A 27,550-nucleotide genomic window follows, 5' to 3' on the forward strand; every position below is an offset into this window, starting at 1 on the left:
GTAAATTAAGGAATCTGCAGTATATTTTAAAACATGTAACTGTAAAAAAATACAAAATACACAAAGCAATTGTTTCATTTGACATTTATTTGACACAATCATTTTAACGACAGTATAAAAATACAGGAAATGTTAGAACATGTGTACACCGTGATGTCATCAAAGGTCAGAGGGCAACTTAAAATAGGTCAAACTGATTATGTAACCAATCAATAGGGAGCATATGCATTTGAACATGTACACCCAACAAGTATGTATAGCTAGAGGAATCTCCTAATGAAATGCACATAAACTGAATCAAATTTTACACAGGTCTGTGTTTCATGTTATTCAAAGTTCCGAGAATACAAAGTATACAGAGGCTAGAGCTTGTAGCATCTTAAACTCAAAATACAGTGTTTTTTCTGCTGTAGAGAATTGTGCATCTGGTTTCATCAACGTTATAGAATTTTTTCTTAAACAGTGACTGAAAAGTGACGGTGTTGAATATTTTGATATTTACCGGTACGACTGTAAATGTATTATATTTGGCGTGTACGATATTTGGCGGAAAATAGTTTTAAACAAGTCATGGATATGAATTAGCGCAATCCTCAATGTGACTATTCTTATACATATATGCATTGCATATAGCGATGTACTTGATTTAGCAGAAGCCCCATTCTGCCAAAAGCGCTAAATAGAATACACAGCCAAATGTAGTACGTATCTTGCATGTACAGTTAATGTGCATGCAGTTTGCTAAAGGAGATGAAGTGTTAGGTAGATGCTTCTAGCTAGATGTACACACTCAAATGGCTTCCCTCTTCTACTTCTAATGTGTCAAATGTTAAAAAATGCTTAATTTATGATTCCAAATACTACAGTGAATGACAAATGGCCAGATATTCTTCCGAGTCAACACTTAAAACAGTGTTTCATGCTGTGCTGTTTGTTTGGAGGTGGGGAGATTGGAATCTATGAATGGAATACCATATTCCAAACAGATTGAGCTATAACCTTCAAAATTCTGGACCAGGTATAATTATTAATAAACATTCACCTATTAAAAAATCCAGCTGTTAACAATGTCAAATATTGAGTGAATTTAAAACCTTATGTCAACACATTAGCAACAAAATGACTTCAATTTGTTATGCTATCTAAACTAATTGGAAAAAAATCTTATAAATTAACATTTGCAGCATTTGCTGTTAGATATTATATGTACTATGATTGAAAAATTTGGATCTCAGGATTTTAATAAAATAAAATCCAAGGGATTAGGAAATATAAGAGAACATTACATTGGCAAAGTTTTATTCATTACATTAACAGAATGACTCTCCAAAAAAGAAACAAAGGGAAAATGGGCTGGAATATCTCTATGCAATTATAATCAATAAGAGAAATCATCAGTTTCTCAGGCCAAAATTTCAAAATATTAAGTGACGTGCCAAATGTAATATGTTTACAGTATTATCATTTCTTTTTCTGGCATCTTCTTTGTTTTCTAGAATATTATCATTGATGAATAAAATGAGTACCACACAAGGTATGGATGCACAGATCAATCTTCAGAGCACGTCTTATGTCTAAACTAACCACAATGCCTGGGAAGTTATAAACTAACCACATCGCCTTGTAGGTTATTATGCAATCATTCATTCAAATTGAAGTATTTAGGCTTATATGTATTATATAAGAGAGAGAGAGAGAGAGAGAGAGAGAGAGAGAGAGAGAGAGAGAGAGGGGGAAGGTTACATGACATACTACAACCTAGAGGTATATAATGCACATAATCATCACAGGAAAAAAACATCACAACCAAAGTTTAAAAATGAAATCCATTTATCACAGAGAGAAAACTGAGTAGAAAAAGAAAAAGATCACAACACAATGTCTTCACAACGATAAAAAAAAAACAACCCTAGCATTCTAAAATCGGCGTCCCTTTATAGAACTGCTATCACTAAGCACTCTTTTTCATTCTGGATTCTGTTTTGATAAAAAAATTAATTTTTTACAGGCATTGCTTTAGAAGCTAATACCCCTGTGTGGTATTTTATGAGTGCAATAAAAATGAATATTAAATTTTCTGCTATAAATCTAAAAATTACAATTCATGAATAAACAGAGATCCATTTCTAACTAAAACAGGAAATTTAAAAGAATGACCATAAAGAAATTCTCTATTCTCACAGACTCTACAACCTACAGGATAGAGATACATGTATAAAATACAAAAACCAGGACAATTCTGAGATCAATCCAAAATCCGAGATACAGTCTCACCAGACAGGAGCTTGCTCACGCAAAACAACAAAATATAAAAAGTACACAAAATATTGTATAAGATTGAGTTTTCATAAAGTTTGAATAAATAAACAATCTACAAGTTCTGGTGGCATCATAGACACATAGTAATTTGTCTTGTTCCAGATATCACTTTGTTCATTGGCAGCATGAACAGAAAAAGGAATTCATATCCAATCAATGACTCTCTTACAGTTAAAGGGATGATGCTTTGCCAATGACAACCAATCAAAAAACCTCTAACAATCTGACACAAAACAGACTTTCAATGATTCCAACCAATCCCTGACTCTCTAACAATAAGACACACTTTCCAGGACATCCACATAAATGAAACCATTCTTCCTTGTAGATGTGTAAAAAAACCAAACCAAAATCCTCGGCCTCAACTCAGTAATAAAGTGCTTTCTCTAAGAAGAAAACACAAGCTATCAACAGTACCATTCTGCTTTGGAAAGACTCAAAAAAAAGTGCCAGCACTGAATTCAAGAAATGAATTCATTACATTCCAAGCACTTCATCGGCTGATCAAACACCAGCACTAACAAGCCAGCCATTGGGTGTCATTCATCATTATGTGATCCTGCAGACGTCTAGCAGCAGCTGAAATCCCACAGCTTCACCGTTTTATCGTACGACCCTGACACAATTATAAAGTCATTGAACTGCATGCAGGTCACGCCATCCGTGTGATTTCTCAAGGTCACCAGTCGTTCTCCCGTCTCCAAGTTCCAAACCTAAAGAAAATCATTGTGCTTTACAGTAAGACATTGATACATGTATCAACAGTGGTAAAGTCATTGGACACAAAATATGACCTTGAAAATGACCAACCTTGAAGATCAGTTCTAAAATGTCTGTTCAGAGATTTAAGTAGTACATGTAAACAATTACATATTAACAATTAACGTAAAAAATGATATGTATTCAGCATGTATTATATGTATTCAGTGCATGTCATTGCATGATGTTCATTTTAAGTTAGCATAGTACCAGTATCATACTGTATAAATAAATCTGGCGTATCATTAAGCGGATATGTGATTTAAATTTGATTTTTGTAACATACGCGTGGGTATATTTTATGCAGTTTTAACTTGCCATGTAACTAGTGTAAATTTCCCCCACGCGTAAATAGCCACTTTTACAATAAGCCGAATTCCCACAACAATAGAGTCGTTACCTTAATGGTTTTGTCATCAGCTGCACTGACTAGTCTCCAACTGTCGGCCTGAAGACACCTGAAACACAACACAGACATGGTTAATGACAGGGGCAGAGTCAGAGGGGAAATCCCAGTGAAACAAGACACAGACATGGTTAATGACAGGGGCAGAGTCAGAGGGGAAATCCCAGTGAAACAAGACACAGACATGGTTAATGACAGGGGCAGAGTCAGAGGGGAAATCCCAGTCAAACAGGACACAGACATGGTTAATGACAGAGGCAGAGTCAGAGGGGAAATCCCAGTCAAACAAGACACAGACATGGTTAGTGACAGGGGCAGAGGGGAAATTGCAGCGAAATCAGAAAGAAAGGCATCATCTGGCCATGCCTGATACCTACCTGACGACCCCAGTGTGACCTTCAGCATCCTTCCAGTCGATCGTGTTCACACAGCTCCCATTGTGGATGTCCCAGAACTTCAGCGTACAGTCCAAAGAGCCGCTCACAATGCGCGTCGAGTCGAACTGGAGGCAGGTCACCGCGTCCTGATGTCCCATCAGCGTCCGCAGACATGCTCCCTCATAGTTCCACACCTTTCAATCACAACACAGAATCAAAACTGACTCTAGAATACTTTAGAAATCATCAGCAAAGAGTACAATTGACACCTTAAGGTCTTGTTAACTATTGGTAGTGCTAGCATTGCGTTACCCTTGGATATCTGAGAGCAGTCTTTTTAACTTCTTTGTTTTGCTGGCATTGTTCTTATTCTACGATGCTAGGGTAAACAACTACTGCATGTATCGAGTTATATTTATGGATATTTTGACAAAGTCTTTTTAATTGTTTAGTTGTGCTGATATTGTATATAGTATTACATGTACTCTACATGTATACATGGTCAATACACATGTACTCACTTTGATGGTCTTGTCACATGATCCCGAGACAAGTTTGGTGTCATTAAAATGGACACACAACACTGCTGCCTGATGGCCCCTAATAACAGAAAGACAAAAACTTACCAACAATGAGGGTGGAAAACAGACAATGCTTCATTAAAGTATTGTTTTACAAAATAAACAAAAATTTTATGACAATATTTTTATCCCCACATAGAATAGTTAGATATTGATTCTTCTAAATTTATTTAGTTTCTAAATAAAATAACTCAAACTTATTGTATAGATCCCTTCCTGGAGAGTATGTTTGCATTCTCAATTTTACAGTACCAGACTGAGTGTTTAACTCTTCCTCCCGTACTTTATTATACCCCATCCCTCACCTGAGAGTAATTCTGCATTCACCACTCTTGCTGTCCCACACTTAGAGTGTTATAACCCACCCCCTTTTTTTTTGGCTGTCCCACACTTTGAGCAGTATACCCCCCCCCCCCCTTTTTTTTATATGGCCCCACACCCCTCACCTGAGAGTAATCCTGCATCCTCTGCTCTTGATGTCCCACACTTTGAGTGTTATTACCCCCCCCCCCTTTTTTTTGTGGCTGTCCCACACTTTGAGTGTTATTACCCCCCCCCCCCCCCTCCCCTTTATTGATATAGGCCCCCTCCCCTCACCTGAGAGTAATCCTGCATTCACCACTCTTGATGTCCCACACTTTGAGCGTTTTGTCATATGAGCCACTCACCACTTTGTCATCATCAACCTGTCACCAGAGAAAGGTGATAAAATGAACAGAGCAGCATAATGTGGAAAACTCAGTGATCTTCTCAACAGGAATGAGATGAGTTTTATACAATTCAGGTGTAATATGATGTCATTGAGGGCAGTTCGACAGTGTGGAAATGGAAAACTTGCACTTAATAAAAAAACACCGATATAGCCTTAATTACATGAGTCATTGACAGGTCTGATGTACCTTTACATGTGACGTATGTTTGACTTACCTGTAGACACCTGACTGTGTCTGTGTGACCAATCATAGTCACCTTACAGGCGATGCTGGACCAGCTCTCCTGAGTGGACAAATCCCACACCTATAAAACATACAGATGTTTACAATGGTCAGTGCTTAATCTATCATTTCAATCTAAAATATATACTATATACAGGGTTATTTTCACCCTGTGTTACTTTCGCCCTTCTTCACTTGCTAACGGTTTCGCCCCACCTTGAATTTGCCCAAAAGTTGTGCTTGCTGACAATGAGGGCGAAAATAAAACAGGGGTGAATATTTCCCTGTATACAGGCATAGCATGCTATATTATTTGAGTAAATTTCATTAATATATGATAAAATATCTGAGGAAAGAAAAATGCTTAGAAAGGGTAGGGTGGGGGGGGGGGGGGGGGCTGATCTCCTTATTAATTTAAGTGAGAGTGATTTGAGAGTGGAGTTATGAATAAGGAAAAAGGCTGATAATTTGGCAGTTAGAAATCAAGATGATGCAGTGTGCATCTTGAGTGAGGCTAAAAATAGATGTTGAGAAAGACATTGAAGATGATGTCGCAAGGGAGGTTCAGAATTTGAGTAGGGTAAGGTTAGAGAGAAGCTGAGGGAGAGATGGAGGTGAAGATTGGGAGGGGGTGGGTAGGACCACCGCGTTGACTGACCTTGATGGATTTATCGGTTGAGCCGCTGACCAATCGTTTGCCCTCCAGATGAAGGCAGCGGACCGTCCCGCTGTGTCCCACCAGGGTCTGCACTGACCACTGAGCATTAGTCCGAATGTTCCACACCTAATAAACAGCATACACCAAATCTGTTTTTACTGAGCCACTGGACTACAGTATATTGAAACAATCACATATTTTGAACATTTCGGTAGAAGTTTCTTGTTAAAACCTTGAGAAAAGCTGGTAAACCAATCAGGTACTAAAATTCATTTAATAAAAACTTACAGTTTTTTTTTTTTTATAATAGTGGAACCTATATTAAACTACCACTATATACAAGCAGTTATTTTAAGCTGATTCGTGAAAATAAATAAATGGTATCTACAAAATTCCAGCAGTTTGATCCACCAATAACCTGAGGATTGGCAGACAAGCCTGCTAGCGACACTGACTACTGACCTTGATCGTTTTATCGGAGGATCCACTGACGATCCTCGTGTCATCAAACTGGACACAGGAGATCCCTACAATGGAGAATCTCAACGTCAGGCGAGTCAAGAACCAACAAATATACAGGAGATAAGTAACATATTAGTGCATGTTAATATTTTTTAACAATTTAAAACCATTCCTTATGAAAGGCCTTCTACCCTCTGGCTGATATTGGTGTCTTGGGCTGATCAAAGGTGTACGGTAATATGAAGAAAAGGTATGTATTATTATTTATATATTACCACACATTTATGAAATTCCAAGCCTAATACATGTATAAGTTATACATGTACTTGTAATCACTTGGGTTCCTGAAATTCATTCTACGCATTGTGTACTGAGAGGGAGTAAATGTAGTGCAATCTTCTATTCTTCTATCTCTGTAATGACTATTACAGTACTAGTTCTGTAAAAATGGTTTTTTTACGCTGGTGGCAAAGTACACGTTTTTGGGGGGTTTAACAGTAGGCGGATGTGTCATTTACCACATAAAAGTTCTGCTTTTTTTACCATATGTGCGGGGGTATTTTACGCGGTTTTAAGCTTACCGCATAACTAGTGTTAATTTCCCTTATGTGCAAATAACCACTTTTACAGTATTCCTTTTTTCATATTTTCACTGCATGACTCTGTGTAGTTTTCTGTGCACTTTACAGAAAGATGTCCTCGTAAATTCATGAATTAGAATTCATCCTTCATCTTATTCCTACGGTAGCAAATTACTGATAATGCTTCTGTCACAGTGTTGCATGATTAAGTCAGATTTAAGTGTACAAAAACCCGAGATTTTGTGATGCAGAAATGCCTGTATCTCAGTAGTTCACCTTGCAGCAAGGATGTCAAATCAGCGGGCAGGTAATTATGTCACAGGTAAAAACTCACAGCCAGGTGAAATTAGTAGGTCAAATTGATTGGAATAAAAAGGTAACCGTTTTATATTTCTACCTGTCTGATACATAATCATTGTTTAAATAGTTATTTCTAGGAAAAGTCTCATCAAGGCCATACGAAGGTTTCATAATCAAGATGATTAACACCTGTCTAACAATTAACACCTGTCTAACACCTTCTTTACCTGATCCAGCAGTGAATATAATATATCATTTTACATATATCATAATACGAGCTTTTCTAATTCCAACATGATCTTCTTACAAGTTGAATGAGTATGATGATAACCTCACACAAGATCAAGTGACATTTCTAATGCTCTTGTATGTGCTAACCCATATTATTTTTAAATATCATTTTTCACAAAACTCGTTAAGGAGGCAGGTTGGTCAACTGATTGCTCATCAGATCAACTTTAACCTTTAAATATGTTATTTTGGGCAAAAAATTATTATTTAGTAAAGAAAAAATCCAGTCTTAAAAAAGTCTTAGCTTTAAAATTTTAATACTGTATACAGGGTTATTTTTGCCTCATATATTTTTTACCCTTCTACACTTGCAAAATGATTCGCCCAGCCTTGAATTGGCCCAGACACAGTTGTGTTTAAAGAAAAATAATTAAAAGCATCAAAATCGGCCCGGTCTCAAATTCGCCCTTGGACAATGATGGTGAAAGGGGCGAAATAAAAACGCAGGTGAATATTTCCCTGTATAAAAACTGGGGCGAATATTTCCCTGTATAAAAATGGGGGCGAATATTTCCCTGTGTACAATATTTTCTTACATTTTTGGACAGAGCTCTTCTTTTCACAGAAATAATTAAACTATTAAAATGTCAACAACTAAACTATTGAAATGTAAACAACTAAACTACTGAAATGTCAACAACTAAACTATTAAAATGTCAACAACTAAACTATTGAAATGTCAAGAACTAAACTATTGAAATGTCAAGAACTAAACTATTAAAATGTCAACGACTAAACTATTAAAATGTCAACGACTAAACTATTAAAATGTCAACAACTAAACTATTAAAATGTCAACAACTAAACTATCAAAATGTCAACAACTAAACTATTGAAATGTCAACAACTAAACTATTGAAATGTCAACAACTAAACTATTAAAATGTCAACGACTCAACTATTAAAATGTCAACAACTAAACTATTAAAATGTCAATGACTAAACTATTTAAATATTAAAATGTCAACAACTAAACTATTAAAATGTCAACAACTAAACTATTAAAATGTCAACAACTAAACTATTAAAATGTCAACAACCATCTAGACCTCTTAATGCAGCTTTTTAATCACAAGGAATTTCAATGCATTTTTGTTCCTGATTAATTTGACAGTTTAATAAAACAACTAAATGAGTGCAGTTTTGAGTAGATATTTGTGGAGCGTGGGGGGGGGGGATGAGGTGGTGTTACCTTGAGAGTGGCCCTCAAACGTCCGTACTGTACACCGACCGCTCAGCCAGTTATTACGAAGCCGAAACCGCTCAGCAAACACTTTCTTCCACTAAAAATAGAAAAATTATGACAAATTTCAAATCGTTACAGGTACAGGTACAAATTTATGGGGCCTTTTTAAAAAAAATAATGTTCATTTTAAATTCTGTAGCCTAATTACTTAAGTCTTGAAATTTTCTATAAGAGTGTGAATTTGCTCAATTTAAGCAACTGTTAATCAATATTCTGTGTAATAGTTAAAAGCAATGCAAACAGCATTTTGATTGATATTGTAATACCATGTTAATAACACTACAGGAATAAAATAATAAAGATGAAATGAAAGCACGAAAAATTAATTTCACAGAGTGAGGAACATTTCAGTCAAATTTCTGGAAGAAAAAATGTCTGTCCTAGAGGGGATTGCACAAGCTTATTACCAACAATTTACCATGATTCCAAAGATAACTCACAAAATTAACACAGTGAGCAATGGTTAAATTATTCCTTTGAGAGTCTCAAACATTGATCCAGTAAAGTCAAAGCATATTTAGAGGGGAAATTCAGCCATAACAATGCTTGTGGGCTTAATTTCAACTTCTTAAGCCTTTCTGAGAAATGGAAAATACAAGCTTTGATCCTTGTATTACACAGGTGTCCCCAGCAAAATCTTTTTTTAAATGTTATACATGTAATAGATATTGCATGCAATGGAGGTAAGAATGGAAATTGCCACCTATACAAAACTATGATTTTCTAAAGTTCCAATTTTTCGATATTATCACATACAAGATGCAGTATTTTTCACACAGTACCCGAGATACTGTTGGAAATTTTATAAAATGCAAACCCCATCTAAAATATTGTATGTCAACTGGTTTATTTAACCAGTAATGAATTTGCTTTGTTTTTAATGCTGAAGAACTACAAGTATTGTGAGCCATGTGTGCATAATCTGTGCAGTCGCATTTTTTTTTCCTATTGCTAGATTAAGCATCCTTACAATTGGTAAAGGACAATGTTCGGTATAGTCAAATATCTGCCCCCGATTTCAACCAATTTTTAATCATATAAAAATAAAAATCACAAATCATTGTATAGAGGATGCCATTAACTTTAATCTTGATTTTAGTCATCAATGCTCATTCGCTGTTTATCTATGACGTCACCTGAATGACGTAATTCCCGCAAATGTGCAAACAAATGAAAATATTCTCATTTTTGCTCTATATTTTGCATTCGAAAGTATAGAGCGCAGGTCTGCTCAAGTGCGATTTTAACATATATTTTTCTTCAGATAGTAATACACATTATACTAATAAATGGTACTTTAGCAAGCCTGCGCTCGATGTTTCCCAGTCGAAAAACCATCAGAAAACACCCATATTTAACCACAAAACATCAATTTATCAAAATAATGCAATCTTCATGACGTCATTTCTACAATATGACGTCACTGTGGTGATAACCTTTTACACCTTTATTTCCAATATGATTTTAACTATCTTTCACCTTATTTTTAAAGCTCTTTCTAAAACTTCGATTTTGGGGGCAAAAAATGCATTAAACCGCACATAGTCTTTTTTCACAATTCAGAAGAAAATGTCTCTGAGTTATCAGATTCAGCTAATTTCATGAAAGTAATATAAATGTATTAAAATCACTTTGAAGAATCCCCTTACTGCGGCTTTCATCAATATTTTGTAGGCATTTATTTCTGTGGATTTTTTCAAAATTGCACTGTTTCCAAGAAAAGTTAACTCTGAGACATAGACTCTACTAACATAAATCACGTTAATTGTAACGTTGTGAGATTTCTTACTGTAGTTAATATTTGAGTTTGTTAATCAGCTCAACAAAATCCACTAAAATTGTTGCAAATATTGATGACACCACGGTATCTGTCAAATTCAGAGGTTCACTTTACAACTTCCAATTTACCAGTCCGAGGAGTCACTGAACTCTACCTAGCTCACACTTCTATCTCGTTCTCTGAAGTCACATTGTCACAATAATGAATGTTTAAATATTCAAGGTGCCAAATGAAGTTTTTCCAGATTAGATATGACAGGTATTTGGTTTACTAAGACAGTAAAATTACCAGAATTTGTGGTTGTGTACCATATACACCAAAAAATACATTTTTAAACAAATAATTACACACTCCTTACACACGAACAATGCATTCTTAAACTGATGACCATGTGCATGAATTATTCTCACAACCTTTTGTTTTTGTTTTTCTACAAAACTATCTCCAATATTCCATTGACAACTGCTGTCATTCAAAATCATGAGACATAAATAAAATTTCAAAGTTTGAGTTGATATGATATAAATTCTGAATTCCGGAACATCTTTGATACACAATCGCAAGCTCATTGCAGTAAAAAGATTCAAAATTTTAGTACATGCACAACTTCTATTCTTTTATTTAACTGTGTTAAAAAGAAAGAAATGACCAAGATGATGAGAATGCGCTGTGTCTCATTAAAAAATACCCAGTTTACCATTCTAGATACGTAAAATAAAAACATAAAATTAGAATTTTTATAGCTCAAATCATGTCTTAGTCCCATTAAAAAATGTTGTGGAACATAGCATAAGACAGACCTACTTCATACAAACTGCCATAAGACAGACCTACTTCATACAAACTGCCATAAGACAGACCTACTTCATACAAACTGCCATAAGACAGACCTACTTCATACAAACTGCCATAAGACAGACCTACTTCATACAAACTGCCATAAGACAGACCTACTTCATACAAACTGCCATAAGACCGACCTACTTCATACAAACTGCCATAAGACAGACCTACTTCATACAAACTGCCATAAGACAGACCTACTTCATACAAACTGCCATAAGACCGACCTACTTCATACAAACTGCCATAAGACCGACCTACTTCATACAAACTGCCATAAGACAGACCTACTTCATACAAACTGCCATAAGACCGACCTACTTCATACAAACTGCCATAAGACAGACCTACTTCATACAAACTGCCATAAGACAGACCTACTTCATACAAACTGCCATAAGACAGACCTACTTCATACAAACTGCCATAAGACAGACCTACTTCATACAAACTGCCATAAGACAGACCTACTTCATACAAACTGCCATAAGACAGACCTACTTCATACAAACTGCCATAAGACCGACCTACTTCATACAAACTGCCATAAGACCGACCTACTCCATACAAACTGCCATAAGACAGACCTACTTCATACAAACTGCCATAAGACAGACCTACTTCATACAAACTGCCATAAGACAGACCTACTTCATACAAACTGCCATAAGACAGACCTACTTCATACAAACTGCCATAAGACAGACCTACTTCATACAAACTGCCATAAGACAGACATACTTCATACAAACTGCCATAAGACAGACATACTTCATACAAACTGCCATAAGACAGACATACTTCATACAAACTGCCATAAGACAGACCTACTTCATACAAACTGCCATAAGACCGACCTACTTCATACAAACTGCCATAAGACCGACCTACTTCATACAAACTGCCATAAGACAGACCTACTTCATACAAACTGCCACACAATAAGTCAACTGACTTCTCTGCTTCATCTATTACCAGTATTTCTATTTCTCAAGAAGACTGCCATAAGACAGACATACTTCATACAAACTGCCATAAGACAGACCTACTTCATACAGACTGCCATAAGACAGACCTACTTCATACAAACTGCCATAAGACAGGCCTACTTCATACAAACTGCCACACAATAAGACAGACCTACTTCATACAAACTGCCACACAATAAGTCAACTGACTTCTCTGCTTCATCTATTACCAGTATTTCTATTTCTCAAGAAGAAGATTTTCATTTTTCAATTATAAATGTATGAGAATGCTAGGGGTAATACATCCCTACATTGTGTTTGAAAAGGCAGAAAAGCCAACAGTTCTACATACTGTTGCTGTTTATTTTTCATTTGTCCTTGTTCTAAAATTGGTGAGATTTCAAGAATCAAATATGTTTAAAATTTCTTTTAAATTTAAATTAAACCTTGAACTACTTCTGTTTCTGTAGCTGACTGAATTTTTTTCTCCTAAATTCCAGATTATTTGAAACAAACAAAATTGCAAAACAGGCACAGAAATTCATTTTCGATTTAAGCATTGCACAATTTCCTCTATTACAAGCTTTAATAATTGTTGGTTGCTAGCATTCATTAGCTATTATAAGGATAAATTCACAACAGACTGAATTGATGCGCAGTAGAACCAGAACATCAAAGAAGCTTAAAATGATTAAAGCATTATTGCTTCATAAAACGCTCAACTAACCATGATGCTGCCCCCAGTCATGTGACTGATGACTTGTTTGTGCTCTGCTGCCTTGGAGAGCCTCCACTTTTGTTGACAGCAGAACTTCCTCCAGAGTGATGGGTCCTCTGTGATGTAACGCCACACCCAACAAACCTGAGCCGCTCGACACAGACTCACTGTAAACAATGGACATGAGTCAGAGTTATTTTATTTAAAGACACTGAGCTATAGATAAATGACACACAGACACAGACTCAGAGGTCTGTCATATGAGGATACCTAAAAAAAATCACAGACTCAGAGTTATTTCAGATAACAGACAAAAAATAATAGACTAAAAAATATCTATAAAACACAGACTCAGAATCTCAAAAAGATGCACAAAGCCTCAGATATATTATATAACACAAGGACTCAAAGATACCACAAATAACAGATACAACTCAAATATATCTAATATGAGAACATAGGTTCAGCAATATTCTCAGATAAGGACTGAGAGGCATCTCAAATAACATACACAAGCTCAGAGAGATCTCAAAAGAACTACATGAATGTAGACATACTTAGAAATGTCTCAAAAGAAACACAGACTGTACACTAAGAATATCCTAAATGACATGAATATATGTAAACAAACCAAAATATATCTCAAATGACATGCGCAAATGTAGATAGATCCAGAAATATCTCAAATGACATTCAATTATGTAAAAAGATCCAGAAAAATATCTCGAATAACATGCAGATATGTATGTAGGTCAAGAAAAACATTTCAAATGACATGCAGATATCTAGAAAGACCCAGATAAATATCTCAAATATTATACAGATATCTAGAAAGACCCAGATAAATATCTCAAATGTTATGCAGATATCTAGATAGACCTATAGAAACATCTAACATGACATGCAGATATCTAGATAGCCCCAGATAAATATCTCAAATGACATGCAGATATCTAGATAGCCCCAGATAAATATCTCAAATGACATACAGATATCTAGAAAGACCCAGAGAAATATCTCAAATGACATACAGATATCTAGAACGATCCAGAGAAATATCTCAAATGACATACAGGTATCTAGAAAGACCCAGAGAAATATCTCAAATGACATACAGATATCTAGATAGACCTAGAGAAACATCTAACATGACATACAAATATCTAAATAGACCTAGAGAAACATCTAACATGACAAACAGATATCTAGATACACCAAGGGAAACATCTAACATGATATACAGATATCTAGATAGACCTACAGAAATATCTAACATGACTTACAGGTATCTAGATATACCTAGAGAAATATCTAACATGATATACAGATATCTAAATAGACCTAGAGAAACATCTAACATGACATACAGGTATCTAGATAGACCTAGAGAAATATCTCAAACGACATACAGGTATCTAGATAGACCTAGAGAAACATCTAACATGACATACAGGTATCTAGATAGACCTAGAGAAATATCTCAAATGACATGCAGATATCTAGATAGACCTAGAGAAACATCTAACATGACATACAGATATCTAGATAGACCTAGAGAAATATCTCAAATGACATGCAGATATCTAGATAGACCTAGAGAAACATCTAACATGACATACAGATATCTAGATAGACCTAGAGAAACATGACATACAGATATCTAGATAGACCTAGAGAAACATGACATACAGATATCTAGATAGACCTAGAGAAACATGACATACAGATATCTAGATAGATCTATAGATCATGACATACAGATATCTAGATAGACCTAGAGAAAAATCTAACATGTCATACAGATATCTAGATAGACCTAAAGAAACATCTAACATGACATACAGATAAGCAGGTAGACCCAGAAATATCAAACACAACAGAGACAGAGTAAGATTTATCTTAAATGACAGGTGTACACCAAAAATATCACAAACATAGGGCAAATATATACTCAGATATCTCAAAAAGTAGACAGAATAGGATATATCTCTAAGTTCACAGATTCAGAGCTATCTTAGATGACATATAGATAGACACTCTGAAGTCTCAAATTACATAATTTAACAGTCTCAGAGATGTCTTGTATGTCATAAATTTAGAGCCATCTCAACAAATGACTGATGTAGAAAGACTCATATATCTCAAATGAAATAATCATACAAAAGAAGGATAATAATACCCTCTTTATAAGTTCTGAGGGAAATGAATGAACAGGTAAATCCTAAGTGATACCTATCTATCATTAATATGATGTATTTTGTTTTAGCATGGATGACTCACCTGGGTCCAAGTAAGACATTATCCTGGTTGCTATAGTAGCGGGCAGCCAGGTGATGATGTCCTGACAATTGGGGGGACATCCCTTATGGAGCTGGGAGGACACTCGCACCGACAGAAGGTGATTCTGGGGGAGGTCACAGTCCTTCTGTACAAAGTCATTGACAAGGTCATTTATTCTGGCTCTAGGTCGACGGAAATACATACACTCTCAATAACGACAATATTCAAGGTCATTCATTTTCTTACATATATATTATGGAGATCTAGAAATTCTATTAGCGTTTTAGTCAATGCATATGTAATTAAAGGGAAGACATAATTCTGTTTTATCACACATTTAACGAGGCCGAGTACAGTTCAAGTATGCACGCTTTTGCGCAGCGTTTTATTTGCATTGTGATGTCACCTTTTTGCTTGATTGATGCCATGGCCTTATGGTTTTAAAATATCAGTAGAAATTCATGAAAAATTTTTATCAAAAAATCTAGGGCAGAAAAAATTAGACTCTGCCTAGTTAAATTGGAACCAAACATCTTGAAAGCAAAATCAATACTTAGCACATTTTTAACTATGGCAATTCCTTGTACATGGTAATTTAATTTTCAGCTCTTTAGTGAAGAAAGTAAGACAAGTTTTTGTTTAAAATGACATTATATTTACCAATTTCAAAGATAACGTTAGTTGAACCTATATATCTGATGTTAGTACTCTGAGATACTGTGACATTCCTTGTACATGTTGTATGATATCAACAATTTTTTCCAGCCAATAAAATACTGTATTAAGGGTTATTTTCGTCCTGTGTGATTTTCGCCCTTCTACACTTGTAATTCACCGCTGACAACAAGGTGCGAAAATAAAACAGGGGGCGAATTTTCCCCTGTATACAGTAGCACAAAGAAGAATTACGTTATATTTCATATCACTGATTTTTTTTTACCAAAAATGTTCCAACATAATTAACTGATTTTTTTTTTTTTACCAAAAATGTTCCAACATTTGTTACACACTTCAAACTGCCTATCCTCTTTGTGATACAGAATCAGCTGCCATTACATTAGCTCATTTATGAAATATTCATTGGCTATTTATTCTGCGGTCAGTTTACAAAGATTATAAAAAAGGAGCAGAGAACAAAAGTTAAGATTGTTAAGCGGACCCTTGGGGAACCAAACTATCTGATCAATCATGAATTCAATACATCAGACCAGCATTCACTTGACAACTTTCATTCATAATCTACCCACTGCTTGTAATAACATTTGCTGTAAATAATTCATTATTATTTTAAAAAAAACCCAACAAAACCCACGTCATTCATTCATTCCAATGGCAGAAATAGGTCAATGGATTTAAGCATGATATAACAATGGAAATAACATCATCTGCCCAACATTGTATTGTTGTGGTGAGATTTATAATTCAAGATTACATGTAACATATTGTACTCACCCGGTTTTTGAACTTACCAGGAGTCTATTGATCAGGGTATTTTTCTGGATGTCGTTGAATTCATTGAACCAGCGTAGAATTGTCTGAATACAAAAATAAATCAAAACTCCCAGATTTATAGCATTTTTGAACTTACTGTTTTTCACCATGAATTTCTATTTCAGCATTGAAAAATAACTAAATCAGCTTTAAGCTCTTTGAGTGTGTGAGAACAATACAACCCAAAACTACTTGTTATATATGTATTATATAAATAGTGCCTGTTTGGGAGGGTAACAGTTGAAATTGACACCCCTGAGAAAAATATTGTCAGCCAACGCGAAGCAGAGGTCAATAATTCGGATTTTGAGGGGTGTCAATTTAAGCTGTTACCCTCCCAAACAGGCACTATTTATTTTATTATACTGAATGTCTTAGTTTTAGAGAAAATATAACTGACTTCTTTGGGAATGATGTGAATTTTACGGCAAACCATAAACACATAATTTATGCGAATATGACAATTTGTTGAATTACCCATTGTGTATTGCTAACGCTGAGGGTAATAGAAAGGATCGTAAACTGTATCTAAACCAATCAGATTTCACATGAAAGTATAAAAACACAGTAAAATGTTTCAGAGCTAAGTCACTGAACAGAAAAAGATACGTAAATACAACGTAAATACAACAAAGTTAATGTTAAACATAAGAAATGAAGACTTTAAATATAAATTTAGGCCCTGTTAAAGTTGTGTAGAAAATACGACTCCAAACATTAAGGAAAACTTACCGCAAGTTTCTCTTTGAATACTGTAGGTTTGATGCCATCCTTGGTGCGGGATGCAATATTCTTTATGACATCATTCTTGCTGACTTCCTTTGGCTTCAACACCGACGTGAGGCTATTCAGATCACAGCTCGGTAGATGGCTTTTCTGTGGCTGTACGATGTCCGGTTTGTTTGGCCATTGTGGAATACCGTGTTCCTCATCGCTCTCGCTGGAATAGTCGCTCCGCCGATACTTGTAACGATTTTTGACACACTGAGAAAAGTGTCCCCAAGAGTTCACAACACAAGTTGGCTGATATGAAACATCAGGGTCTGAGCTTGAGCATTTGTTATTTTTGTTGGATAATTTCCCCTTGTCATCTTCCATTGCCTCTTGACTAAAGGGAGATTCACTTCGATAACAATCCGAGGATGAAAACTGGAAATTACGGACATCATACCGCGAGACATGTCCCTTAGAATCTTTCTGGCACAGGTATTTCTCCCCCGGGATCGAGGAATTCTGCCGGGTACACGACCTTCGTTTAATTCTGTCCGGGGAGGCGCCATTCACGCACGACACCTGTGATGCATCCTGGGAATACTCTGCATCATCAGGCGGGCAACACTTACAAACTCCGTTGGTCATTTCAGCGTTTGGACATCCGTCTGTGGGGATCCCCTCCTCCACAGATGTACAGCTGAAGTATGCGTCGTCCGAGGACTCTTGCTCTGTAACGCTCTGAATGAAATACTGGCTGCTAGCACCACCAGACATACTGTCAACTGATGTCTTAAATAGTCTCAACAGGATGTGAAGCGACAAACACTGCTCACTCCTGTCTATGTGTTAGTTGTTTAACCTTAGTACTTGACACAAATCTCCAATCCACACAGAAGGCAGACTTAGAATGAATTTATTAAAAATTTCTGAAAACAAATTAACTCTTTGAACTTTATATTTAAAAATATGCAACACTTTTTAAAATGTTCCGACACTACAGCTTTACTCTTTAATCCAGCACAATATTAAGATGTTTCGTAAGAAGACAGAAATTGCTCATTTACACATCTCTGATAATTGGCTCATCAAATCCCACTGAACATTTTCTTCTGACATCCTCAGTATCATTATCCCAGGCACTGTCATTTCATGGTCACCCCACAGATCAAGGCACTGACTTCCCTCATATCCACAACATCACCAACAAACCTCAACATTTCTATGGTGTTCTCTGCTTTTATGGCTGATTTTTGTCATCATTCCCAAATCCATTTGAAGCTCCTTCCAACAAAGTGATTCTAACAGCTGTAAAATTACTTATGCCATTTGCTGCGAGACTGTCTTTTGTTTTTGTCATTGGAAATCCATCGTCTCCCGTTCCCCTGGGTCAATCACCAGTTATCTGAAGACAAAACATAATAAAGCACATCAAGTCGACAGTACTGCATGTACATGATAAGACTCCTGAAATCTACTGTTACTACATATGTAAGCCTACTACAACAACCAGTTTTAGACTTGAGCATAGTAAGATAATTAACCTGTAAAATAAAAATGATACACATAATATTTTGGGAGGGTGAGGAAGGGGTGTATCACATATATTCAACCCACTAAATTTGAAGGCATTGTTGTCTCCCTAAAGATATTGTCTGTTCCTCATACTCTGTACATAAATCAAAATCAAAAGCAATTTTGTTTTAGTGTCAAGGTCTTATACAAAGAAGCAGCACTTAAGCTTATCACAGTCACACAACACAAAAGCCAAATTCTGAAATACACTTGTAATGAGTTCATTCTTATGTAGAAGCTGTATACTCTGTTTTTTGGTGCAGTAAGTTAGTCAGTAGCACAAAGAACCCCAGATCCCATGGCCATGAAACTTAATCCACAAGCTCACTCATCATCTCAGTCTCCTTATTAGTCCCTACTGGTTTTCACCGGAGGGGACTATAGCTTTCCTCTGCTTCCGTCAGTCTGTCCATCTGTCTGTCCCACTTCAGTTTTCCACACTTTTTTTCTTTATGCATTTGAGGAATAATATGAAATTTCCTGAACAGCTTCAAAATGTCAAATTACAGATCAAGTTTACACTTTTGTAGCGTATGGTTGACATATTTTCGAGAAAATTAATTTTTTATATTCAAATTTTTTAATGTTCGGGTTCGATATTCTGCATAACAGTGCATTGTTTTCACAATTTCCACAAGGTTGTACGGGGATTTACTCTGGGTTGTATTCCATACACCCTGAGGCCATGGGCCGAAGGCTGTATGGAATACTATCCAGGGTAAATCTCTGAACACCCTTGATTGACCTTGATAACAAATAATGCATGACAATAAGTAATGTTCTTTTTTAGTGAAAGTTGTTATTTGCCAAAAAAAGCTAAGGAAAAATATTACAACACCAAATGTAATTTACTTACAATACAATACCAGTACTATTACTTTAAGTCGAAAAGTGTGACTAAGATCAAAATTAAGATCCTCTGAGTTTCATGGTCTGGGGCCTGAAGTACATCTCTACTAGGTTATTTCTCAGTTAGCCTGAAGAAGACCATGATACCTATGTCATAACTACTTATATTACACACCGATATCACACCCACATTTCCGACGGCTTCACTTCAGTTCCCGAAATAAGAGACTGTCAGCTGACGGTCATATCAAGTTCACATTTCAGGCTGGAAATTTAACTTTTTTAAATCGAAGCATATATTGTTGCAACACATTTTTCTTCAGTAACAATAATCTCTTGATGAAAACTCCCCTAAATAAATGTATCCCAAGGAATCTGAAAATTTTGAACACTCTAAAGAATGGGACCATATGAGTTTGCTTTCCTCCCTGGGCTGCTGAAGGTACAAACAGGTGTGGAACGGTGTTCACAGGTGGACGACTCCACATGCATACAAGTGTAACTTTATCTAAAAAAAATCCACATAAGTACACTGATAACATATCCTGTGTAAAAAAAAAAAATAAATCTCCACACGCAAGCAAATGTAATCCATCAAGGACAAGCTTTAGTATATAAAGGTGAAATGGTCGGGAATCGGATCTTGAAATGAATGTTGATTAACTCTGTAACCTAAGACATGAATTGATGTTTACCTGAATGATGTACCGTCTCCATCCGCTGCAGACAAAACTCTATATACAATTGATACCTAACTTAGGTGTTACATAGGCTCTAATAGATCTCCTGTAACATAGGCTCTAACAGATCTCCTGTAACATCAACTAATTTTCTACAGAGCTTTCAGTCTCAGGTTTCAATCCTGATACATTTATCATTACTGTATAGTTCTGAACACTCGGATTACGTTTAATTGTTTTTACTGTACTCGTAAAAAGCTCAAGGTAGTGAAATTCATGTAATAACTGACTTGCAGCTTGATGAATAGATAAGTTGGGACAAAGGAGCTCCTTTAACAAAAGAGATTGTCATTTATAGTTTGTGATAATGCTAAAAACTTTTGACTGGAAGCTGTAGTCAGAACTGGGTCATTTAACTGGGTCAATCAGCAGGAATAAGACCCTCCCAGAGGAAGGACTGGAGTCTCAGGGACTGGATATAGTTAACAGGCTGGGAAATGTGTGTCTGTGGGTCAGCTCTGTCATACATAGAATTTGGGTGACAACTTTATTTATAATTGCCCCTTCCAAAATGGAAAGAGCCATTTCTTGCATGGAGATCTCCTTGAATTCTTGCGATAATCTTTCTGAGCCAGGGTTATCAAAAGTCAGTGTAATAGAAATATCAAGTCATATGAAAGACACTATTAATGCTTCATCTGATATGTTTACCTATCAGAAACACTTTAAGTACGAGGGTTGTTCGGAAATTATTGAGACATTTCCTCTTATTCTTTTAGAAAAAAAGATAAACCATTGAAATTTCACCAAAACGTAAATCAGGATAGAGACTATCAATGTGAAAAGTTTCTTGTTCATGGCATGAATATATCATTCCTGGTAAGCTGACCAACCTACCTTCGTCCAAAGACCCGGCGCAACCGCAAACTTTTCGCAACGTCATTTTAACGCTTCTTATTGCTCCTGTGTTTTAAACACCTTACAAACGAATGGAAATAAGAATTATTCTTTATTTATCATCTTTTGTTTTCATTTCAAGATGTCATCATTTACATTTTCTGTCATTCTTGTTATTTTCAGGGGGAAAATCGAGTTATTTTTCCCTAAAGTCTAATTACTGCGAATGTCTCCTGCAGTTATTTTTTATATATTTTAGAACTGTTGACAACAGTTAGTGTGTCAAAAGTACTTGATAATTAATCCCTTTGGCCTAATTCTAGTTAAACAATCAGTGAAAAAAATATGATGAACTGAAGCTCTTTACCTTGTCTTGTCATTGTATAGTTTTTTTTAAGCAATTGCTTGGCCTTAAAAGGTCTTCTTCCGAGATTTCCACCAGTTTGACGGTTTTTAATGCGCCGCCTTGACGTCAAAATTCAATGTAAAGTCGTTGTCAGATTTCTATTGTTTGGTAAATATATGTGTACCATATCCGTATTTCAACTCAAACATCAGTGCAACTTAATCAAAAGTTAGTCGCAAAGAATAGCAAAATGAACATATTTAATTTGATTTCTTTTATCATTAACTGTAATTCTACGAACACTTATAAAGTAGATGTTTAAGTTATTAAATCTCCGAGTTCATGGCTGCGCCGGGTACCCCGACTACCGACTTGTTTATCTATCGTTGTAAACAAAATATTAGATATTCTTTTAATATCACTTTGTTTTATTATTTGTTGGCGTAACTTCAGTGTCTATGCCAATTTTTACCAAAATTCGTCAATTAGGAAAGAAAATATTCGAGTTGTCTCAATAATTTCCGAACAACCCTCGTACATGCTATTCCAAGTCTAAATATAGAGATTTCATAAGCAAAACTTTTGGTATGATCAATTAAGGTATAAAGACAACTGACTTTCCTTGATCCACTCTAACGTTACACTGTACAGGTGGAATCCAAAATCTTCTCACCTTAGATTTACATGACACATTTCCTGTCAAGCAATTTGATGCCACAACAACACCCAGATGAATGGGTGTCACTCAGTAGCTTCAGCCAGAACTTGTAGGATTAGATTTTGGAATATTGTAATTAGTCACCCGTTAGCCTGTCAAGGAATATCTTACAAATTGAACCCCTTCAAAAGAATTTCTTTCTGCATGCTCTTTATGAACAAGAAGTGCTGGAACGCATGTCATCCACGAGCCATTGCAAAGACTCATTTCATCATTGCCAACAAGGCATTGAGGTTATCATACAAAACCAGAATTTTTGTATCTCCAATTTGTAATACTATACAAATATATATTAAAACTGCAAATACCCTTTATTTCTGGATCGAACTTAAAGATATTGTATCAGTTTAAGCTGCAATCTTCATTGTTGAAGCATTTACAGTGACGCTGCCAACCGTTTAAAAACATCATTGTTTTCTGCAGATAGCGCTGGGAAAACGCCTTAACACATCAGTTTCAGATAGAAGTGACACAGAACCACTCAGAGATAATATGACTACACTGTTACGACTGGGGTCAACAATAATATCTAACAAAACACCATTGGGTATATAAATAAAGTAAGAAAAAAACCCATGTCAACGGCACCCTGACATTGTGCACAAATGCCCTAATAAATGATTGCGTCTTAATTTGTAAATTTGTATCGATCATTATTAAAGTGATCATTTTAAAAATATGCTTCTCCAAGCCTGCAAATAATTTTCCTGAGTGAAATATACTTGAAAATGAGCAAGTTTAAGTTTTTAACCTGAATTTAAAAAGTGGTTGGAAGAACCATAAACATCCATTATTGATTATTTCATTTTTAAATCCTGAGCTCTTGACTTGTGTTTTAAGTCAAAACAGAGTCGCTTGAGAAAACCAAAATATCAAGAAGAGTAAGGAATTTTATTCTACAGCAGGACAGTTGGGTTTTAAATATGCACCCCTATTATAAACTGCACATTAATTATATGTTTTAATCATAATGATACCAAATAGTAAGGGTAAATACCCAATAACTAGTATTAGTACCGGTAGTTTATAAAATCCACATATCCATGGTTTAGTTTGACTATACCAAAAATTATTTTCATATCGTTTTATATATAGTAAACTAAAAAAATATCAAACCATTTAACACGTTTAAGAGATATGAACAGGCATACCTGTATCAATATAGCTTAAAAATAAAAAAATCCAACACTTGAGTCTCTTCCATTAGTCCTGGTCCGAGTCTGACTCTATTTAAATAATCATGAACAGTCTTTGTGACAAACACATAGAATGTTTCAACTTTTTCTTTGCTGCAATTTAAAAATAACCTTCTTAGTATAAGTGAGGTGTAGACGTGAAAGTGAAACTGGCAGGCTATGCATTATTCTCAGGAGTGTCATTAATCATGACAATTTCATTTCATTAAGTGTCTTATGTCATTCAAACAATATTGGTTAAATTATCAGAAATAATTAAGTTTACAAATCAATAAGAAAGACACACACACCTTAAATGTTTTATGAAAAGCTCTAAATATTTCATATCACTTGGTAAACCCAAAACAAACTTCATTCAATGCTGGAGGTTTTAAAATGCTTTTATATTGATTCCCCATAAGGTCTCAATGATCCCTGCTGATTTAAATCTAATGGAAACATTCACATTGAAAAAAGTTTATATTTCAATACAATTATCATATACCGTATATCCGGTAATTTTCCTAGTGATCTAATTTTCACTTTTCTCGCGATCTCTATTAAATCACAAATAATTGAATATGCTAAAATCATATCCTGCATCATTTTCTATAGGAAACTTTTGAAATTGCAAAAAAATGACTGATGCAAATTAAAAATGTTATAGATTTTCCCAATTTTCGCAAATTTTGATACATGCGGTAAAAAACCCCGGACACATGGTATTACCCTTCTTTTAGTTGGGACAGGAAAGGAGCACTAAAACAGCTTATGTTAAAAACAGTCAAAACCCGTTCATAAAATCCTAATCTTTTAAATTTTGCTCAGACAGTATCTTGTAGATGTTTCAAGAACTTTCAAATAGAAAAAAGATATTCCTACAAAAAGTCTCTGTAAAAATTGTTTCAATTTATGTTCTATAGTCTCTCCCAGGATATTTATGCTGCACATTTTCTTAAATTGTTTTATATCTATAAACACCTCTGGGTTCAAACAATGTTTATTCAATAGTATAACCGCCCCCAAAAGCCCCTTTCGCTTTTCAGATTTCAATACACAGCTAAAAATAAAAAGTCAACGGGGATTTTCCATTGCTAAAGAGATGAAGGTATTCGAATAGTAACGTTGAAAAATTGTGCGAGGTATTTCAAGTGACTTCTGAATGGTGAAAAAATGTAAACATTCCCAATTATAAATGTTCCTAAGACAGTGGTTTTTGTTGCTTTGAATTTTTCCAAGCGAAAAATAATAATGTGTCAAAGATATCTTAGAAATTTTCCCTTTCATTGATTTCAATTGCAGCACTTCTTTCACAGGTATGCATATTTTTATTAAAAATCATCCTAATGCGCTGCATAAATATCTTGGGACAGACTATAGTCAATTTCTCTTTTGAAAAAAAATGAGGTGGCATGTCTGGAATAATATTGGAATTCATCCCATCTACCCATTTCACTTGTACTTTTTTGACAGGAATGTGTATTTTTGTTAAAAAAATTTCCACTTTGACATGTCTTTCCTTTTTCCTACAAGGATTTTAAATGAATCTGAAATCATATATCCATTTAGGGTTCTTGGAACACTTTGCTCAATGTCTAAACGTTATCACACAGGTACACTTGCAGAAAGAATAATCTCACCATGACCAGGCTACGCTCAGGTCTCAGTAAGAATTTGTCCCATATACTTGCAATGTAGCAGCCACGAAGCGTCAATTTTAAGTCTGTTAAAAATAATCTGCAGGGGCAAAACACATTTTTATACATTACAAACTGTTTTGAACATGCATATGTAGTTAAGTCCACAAAATATCCATTTAATGAGTCCTACCAAGGCATTTGTTAAAATATGCATTTGAATTTGCCTGCCATTTTGTCGGAAATCGCACTCGGAATGTCTCGGATTTTATCATTAACATGGCGACAATAAACAGCAAATTTTCAAACGTGATGATAAAAGTGGTAATATGGGATTATAAAAGAGCAACACTGTAGGTATTTGAGACCAATCATATGAAAATTTAGGCGAGATACAGCAGATATAATTTTATTATTTGCTACGAAGCGAATATATGGGACGAATTCTATCATTAGACCTGGTCCGTAGGACATCTGTCATTTTAACGATAGAACATTCTATCTATAGTACACTTGATACTGTTTGCAACTCAGAATCCCTATAGACTCCTAAATTTACCAGTGTCTTTTAGCCAGACAAAATATATTGGCATTTAAGATCAAGATTCTCATTGAAAAAATGCAAATTCGACATAAAGACAAAGGTATTGTTAAAAATCGAAATATAAGCAAAAAGGTATGAAACAGTAAATTAGAACAGACCATTGAGAAATTAATTATTGCTTGCTGATTACACGAAAAACACTTACAAATTATCATAGACCAATTTTTGATAAGATACTAGACTATGTAAGTAGTATATTCGTAGTTTGGCGTTTAACGTCACAGCAATATCATTTTATTGTTTCGATATCTTTCTTAGCATGTACATGTACCAAATGCACACATTTAATCGCTGTCATGTACTTACCATTATTGACGGGCTTTAAATCCTTAATTGTTCATTTCTACAGTAGCTTCGCCAACAAATAGAATTCTAATCAACTATAGATCCTCAAAAAATTGAGAAAAATCTCTTTATATACCATAGTTTCTCGACATTCTGAAGAAAATTTATGTTGGAACTCTTTTGTTGTTGGAGATAAAAAAAATAGGGTAGACGACATTGGTTAGTCAATTCGTACTATAATATTTCGACAATTTTAGAAGCTTTTACACCGACGAAAGTAATTAAAAAAACAAACCGTAGTCAGATTAATATATTTTTAAACATAAACAATAAAAATTTTATTTATACAACTTTTTAAAATTAAATGTTTGATGATTACCTGTAAGTGCGGATTTAAAGGGGACCCCCCCCCCCCCATTTTTTTTAACTTATGCTTTAAAAGCATTAACAATAAAATTTATCTATACAACTTTTTAAAATTAAATGTTTGATGGTTACCTGTAAGTGCGGATTTAAAGGGGACCCCTCCCCAAATTTTTTTCAACTTATGCTTTAAAAACATAAACAATAAAATTTATTTTATATACAACTTTTTAAAATTAAATGTTTGATGGTTACCTGCAAGTGCGGATTTAAAGGAGGGACCCCCCCCCCCCCCAAAAAAAAATTTTTTTTAACTTGTGCTTTAAAAACTTTCTGGATCCATGCATGCATATATATGCCAACAGCTTTTGTCTTGGTGATACCCAGATCAACAATATACAATTATGGACTTCATAGTAGGTCGATATGTGGTTATATTGGCCCATATATTGTCACGTGATATCAACCAAAGACTAAGTGATATCGACCAAGCTTATGTCTGCATGAGGTTGATATCACTTGACATGGGTCCATATAACCATATATTGACCATACAATGAAGTCCAAAATAGTTATATTACATAATTAATCGCAGCACAGTTGTGGTTGTCAAGAAATTCGTTTAGCCAAAAAAGGTGAGGAATTATATATTTATGAAGTAAAAATGATCTGCAATCCTTTAAATTATTTAATGCATCAATTATGAGTTCAAGCT

The 27,550-nt window shown here is 35.0% G+C and overlaps 1 protein-coding gene across 4 annotated transcripts; it reads right to left on the bottom strand.

The window, feature by feature from the left end:
• Positions 1-67: 67 nt before the first annotated feature.
• Positions 68-26,677, bottom strand: LOC105319937 (beta-TrCP). 4 transcript variants are annotated; one of them, XM_011417678.4, is made up of 14 exons: positions 26,494-26,677; positions 17,728-19,111; positions 16,974-17,039; positions 15,505-15,649; positions 13,234-13,391; positions 8,862-8,952; positions 6,498-6,562; positions 6,036-6,161; positions 5,370-5,459; positions 5,040-5,128; positions 4,383-4,461; positions 3,862-4,055; positions 3,479-3,536; positions 68-3,032 (listed from the first exon to the last, which is right to left on the bottom strand). In XM_011417678.4, the coding sequence occupies exons 2-14, from the start codon at positions 18,481-18,483 to the stop codon at positions 2,889-2,891; spliced, it is 2,061 nt and encodes a 686-aa protein (XP_011415980.3). In that variant the 5' UTR covers positions 18,484-19,111; positions 26,494-26,677; the 3' UTR covers positions 68-2,888. The 4 variants fall into 4 exon arrangements, with proteins under 4 accessions (XP_011415980.3, XP_011415991.3, XP_011415998.3 ...); XM_011417689.4 differs by lacking the exon at positions 26,494-26,677 and adding an exon at positions 23,923-24,044; XM_011417696.4 differs by lacking the exon at positions 26,494-26,677 and adding an exon at positions 20,306-20,589.
• Between the last annotated feature and the right edge of the window lie 873 nt (positions 26,678-27,550).

This window comes from Magallana gigas, chromosome 4, assembly GCF_963853765.1.
Source record: "Magallana gigas chromosome 4, xbMagGiga1.1, whole genome shotgun sequence".
Classification (NCBI taxonomy): Eukaryota; Metazoa; Mollusca; class Bivalvia; order Ostreida; family Ostreidae; genus Magallana; species Magallana gigas.

Bases quoted from the DNA above. Each gene is read 5' to 3' on its own strand.
- LOC105319937 (XM_011417678.4), bottom strand. From the start codon at position 18,483: ATGTCTGGTGGTGCTAGCAGCCAGTATTTCATTCAGAGCGTTACAGAG. The intron at 6,563-8,861 runs GTAACACCACCT...TCTCCATTGTAG, and splicing joins GTTTGAGGGCCACTCTCAAG to GGATCTCCTGTGTCCAGTTT. The intron at 3,537-3,861 runs GTAGGTATCAGG...GTTGTGTTTCAG, and splicing joins GGTCACACTGGGGTCGTCAG to GTGTCTTCAGGCCGACAGTT.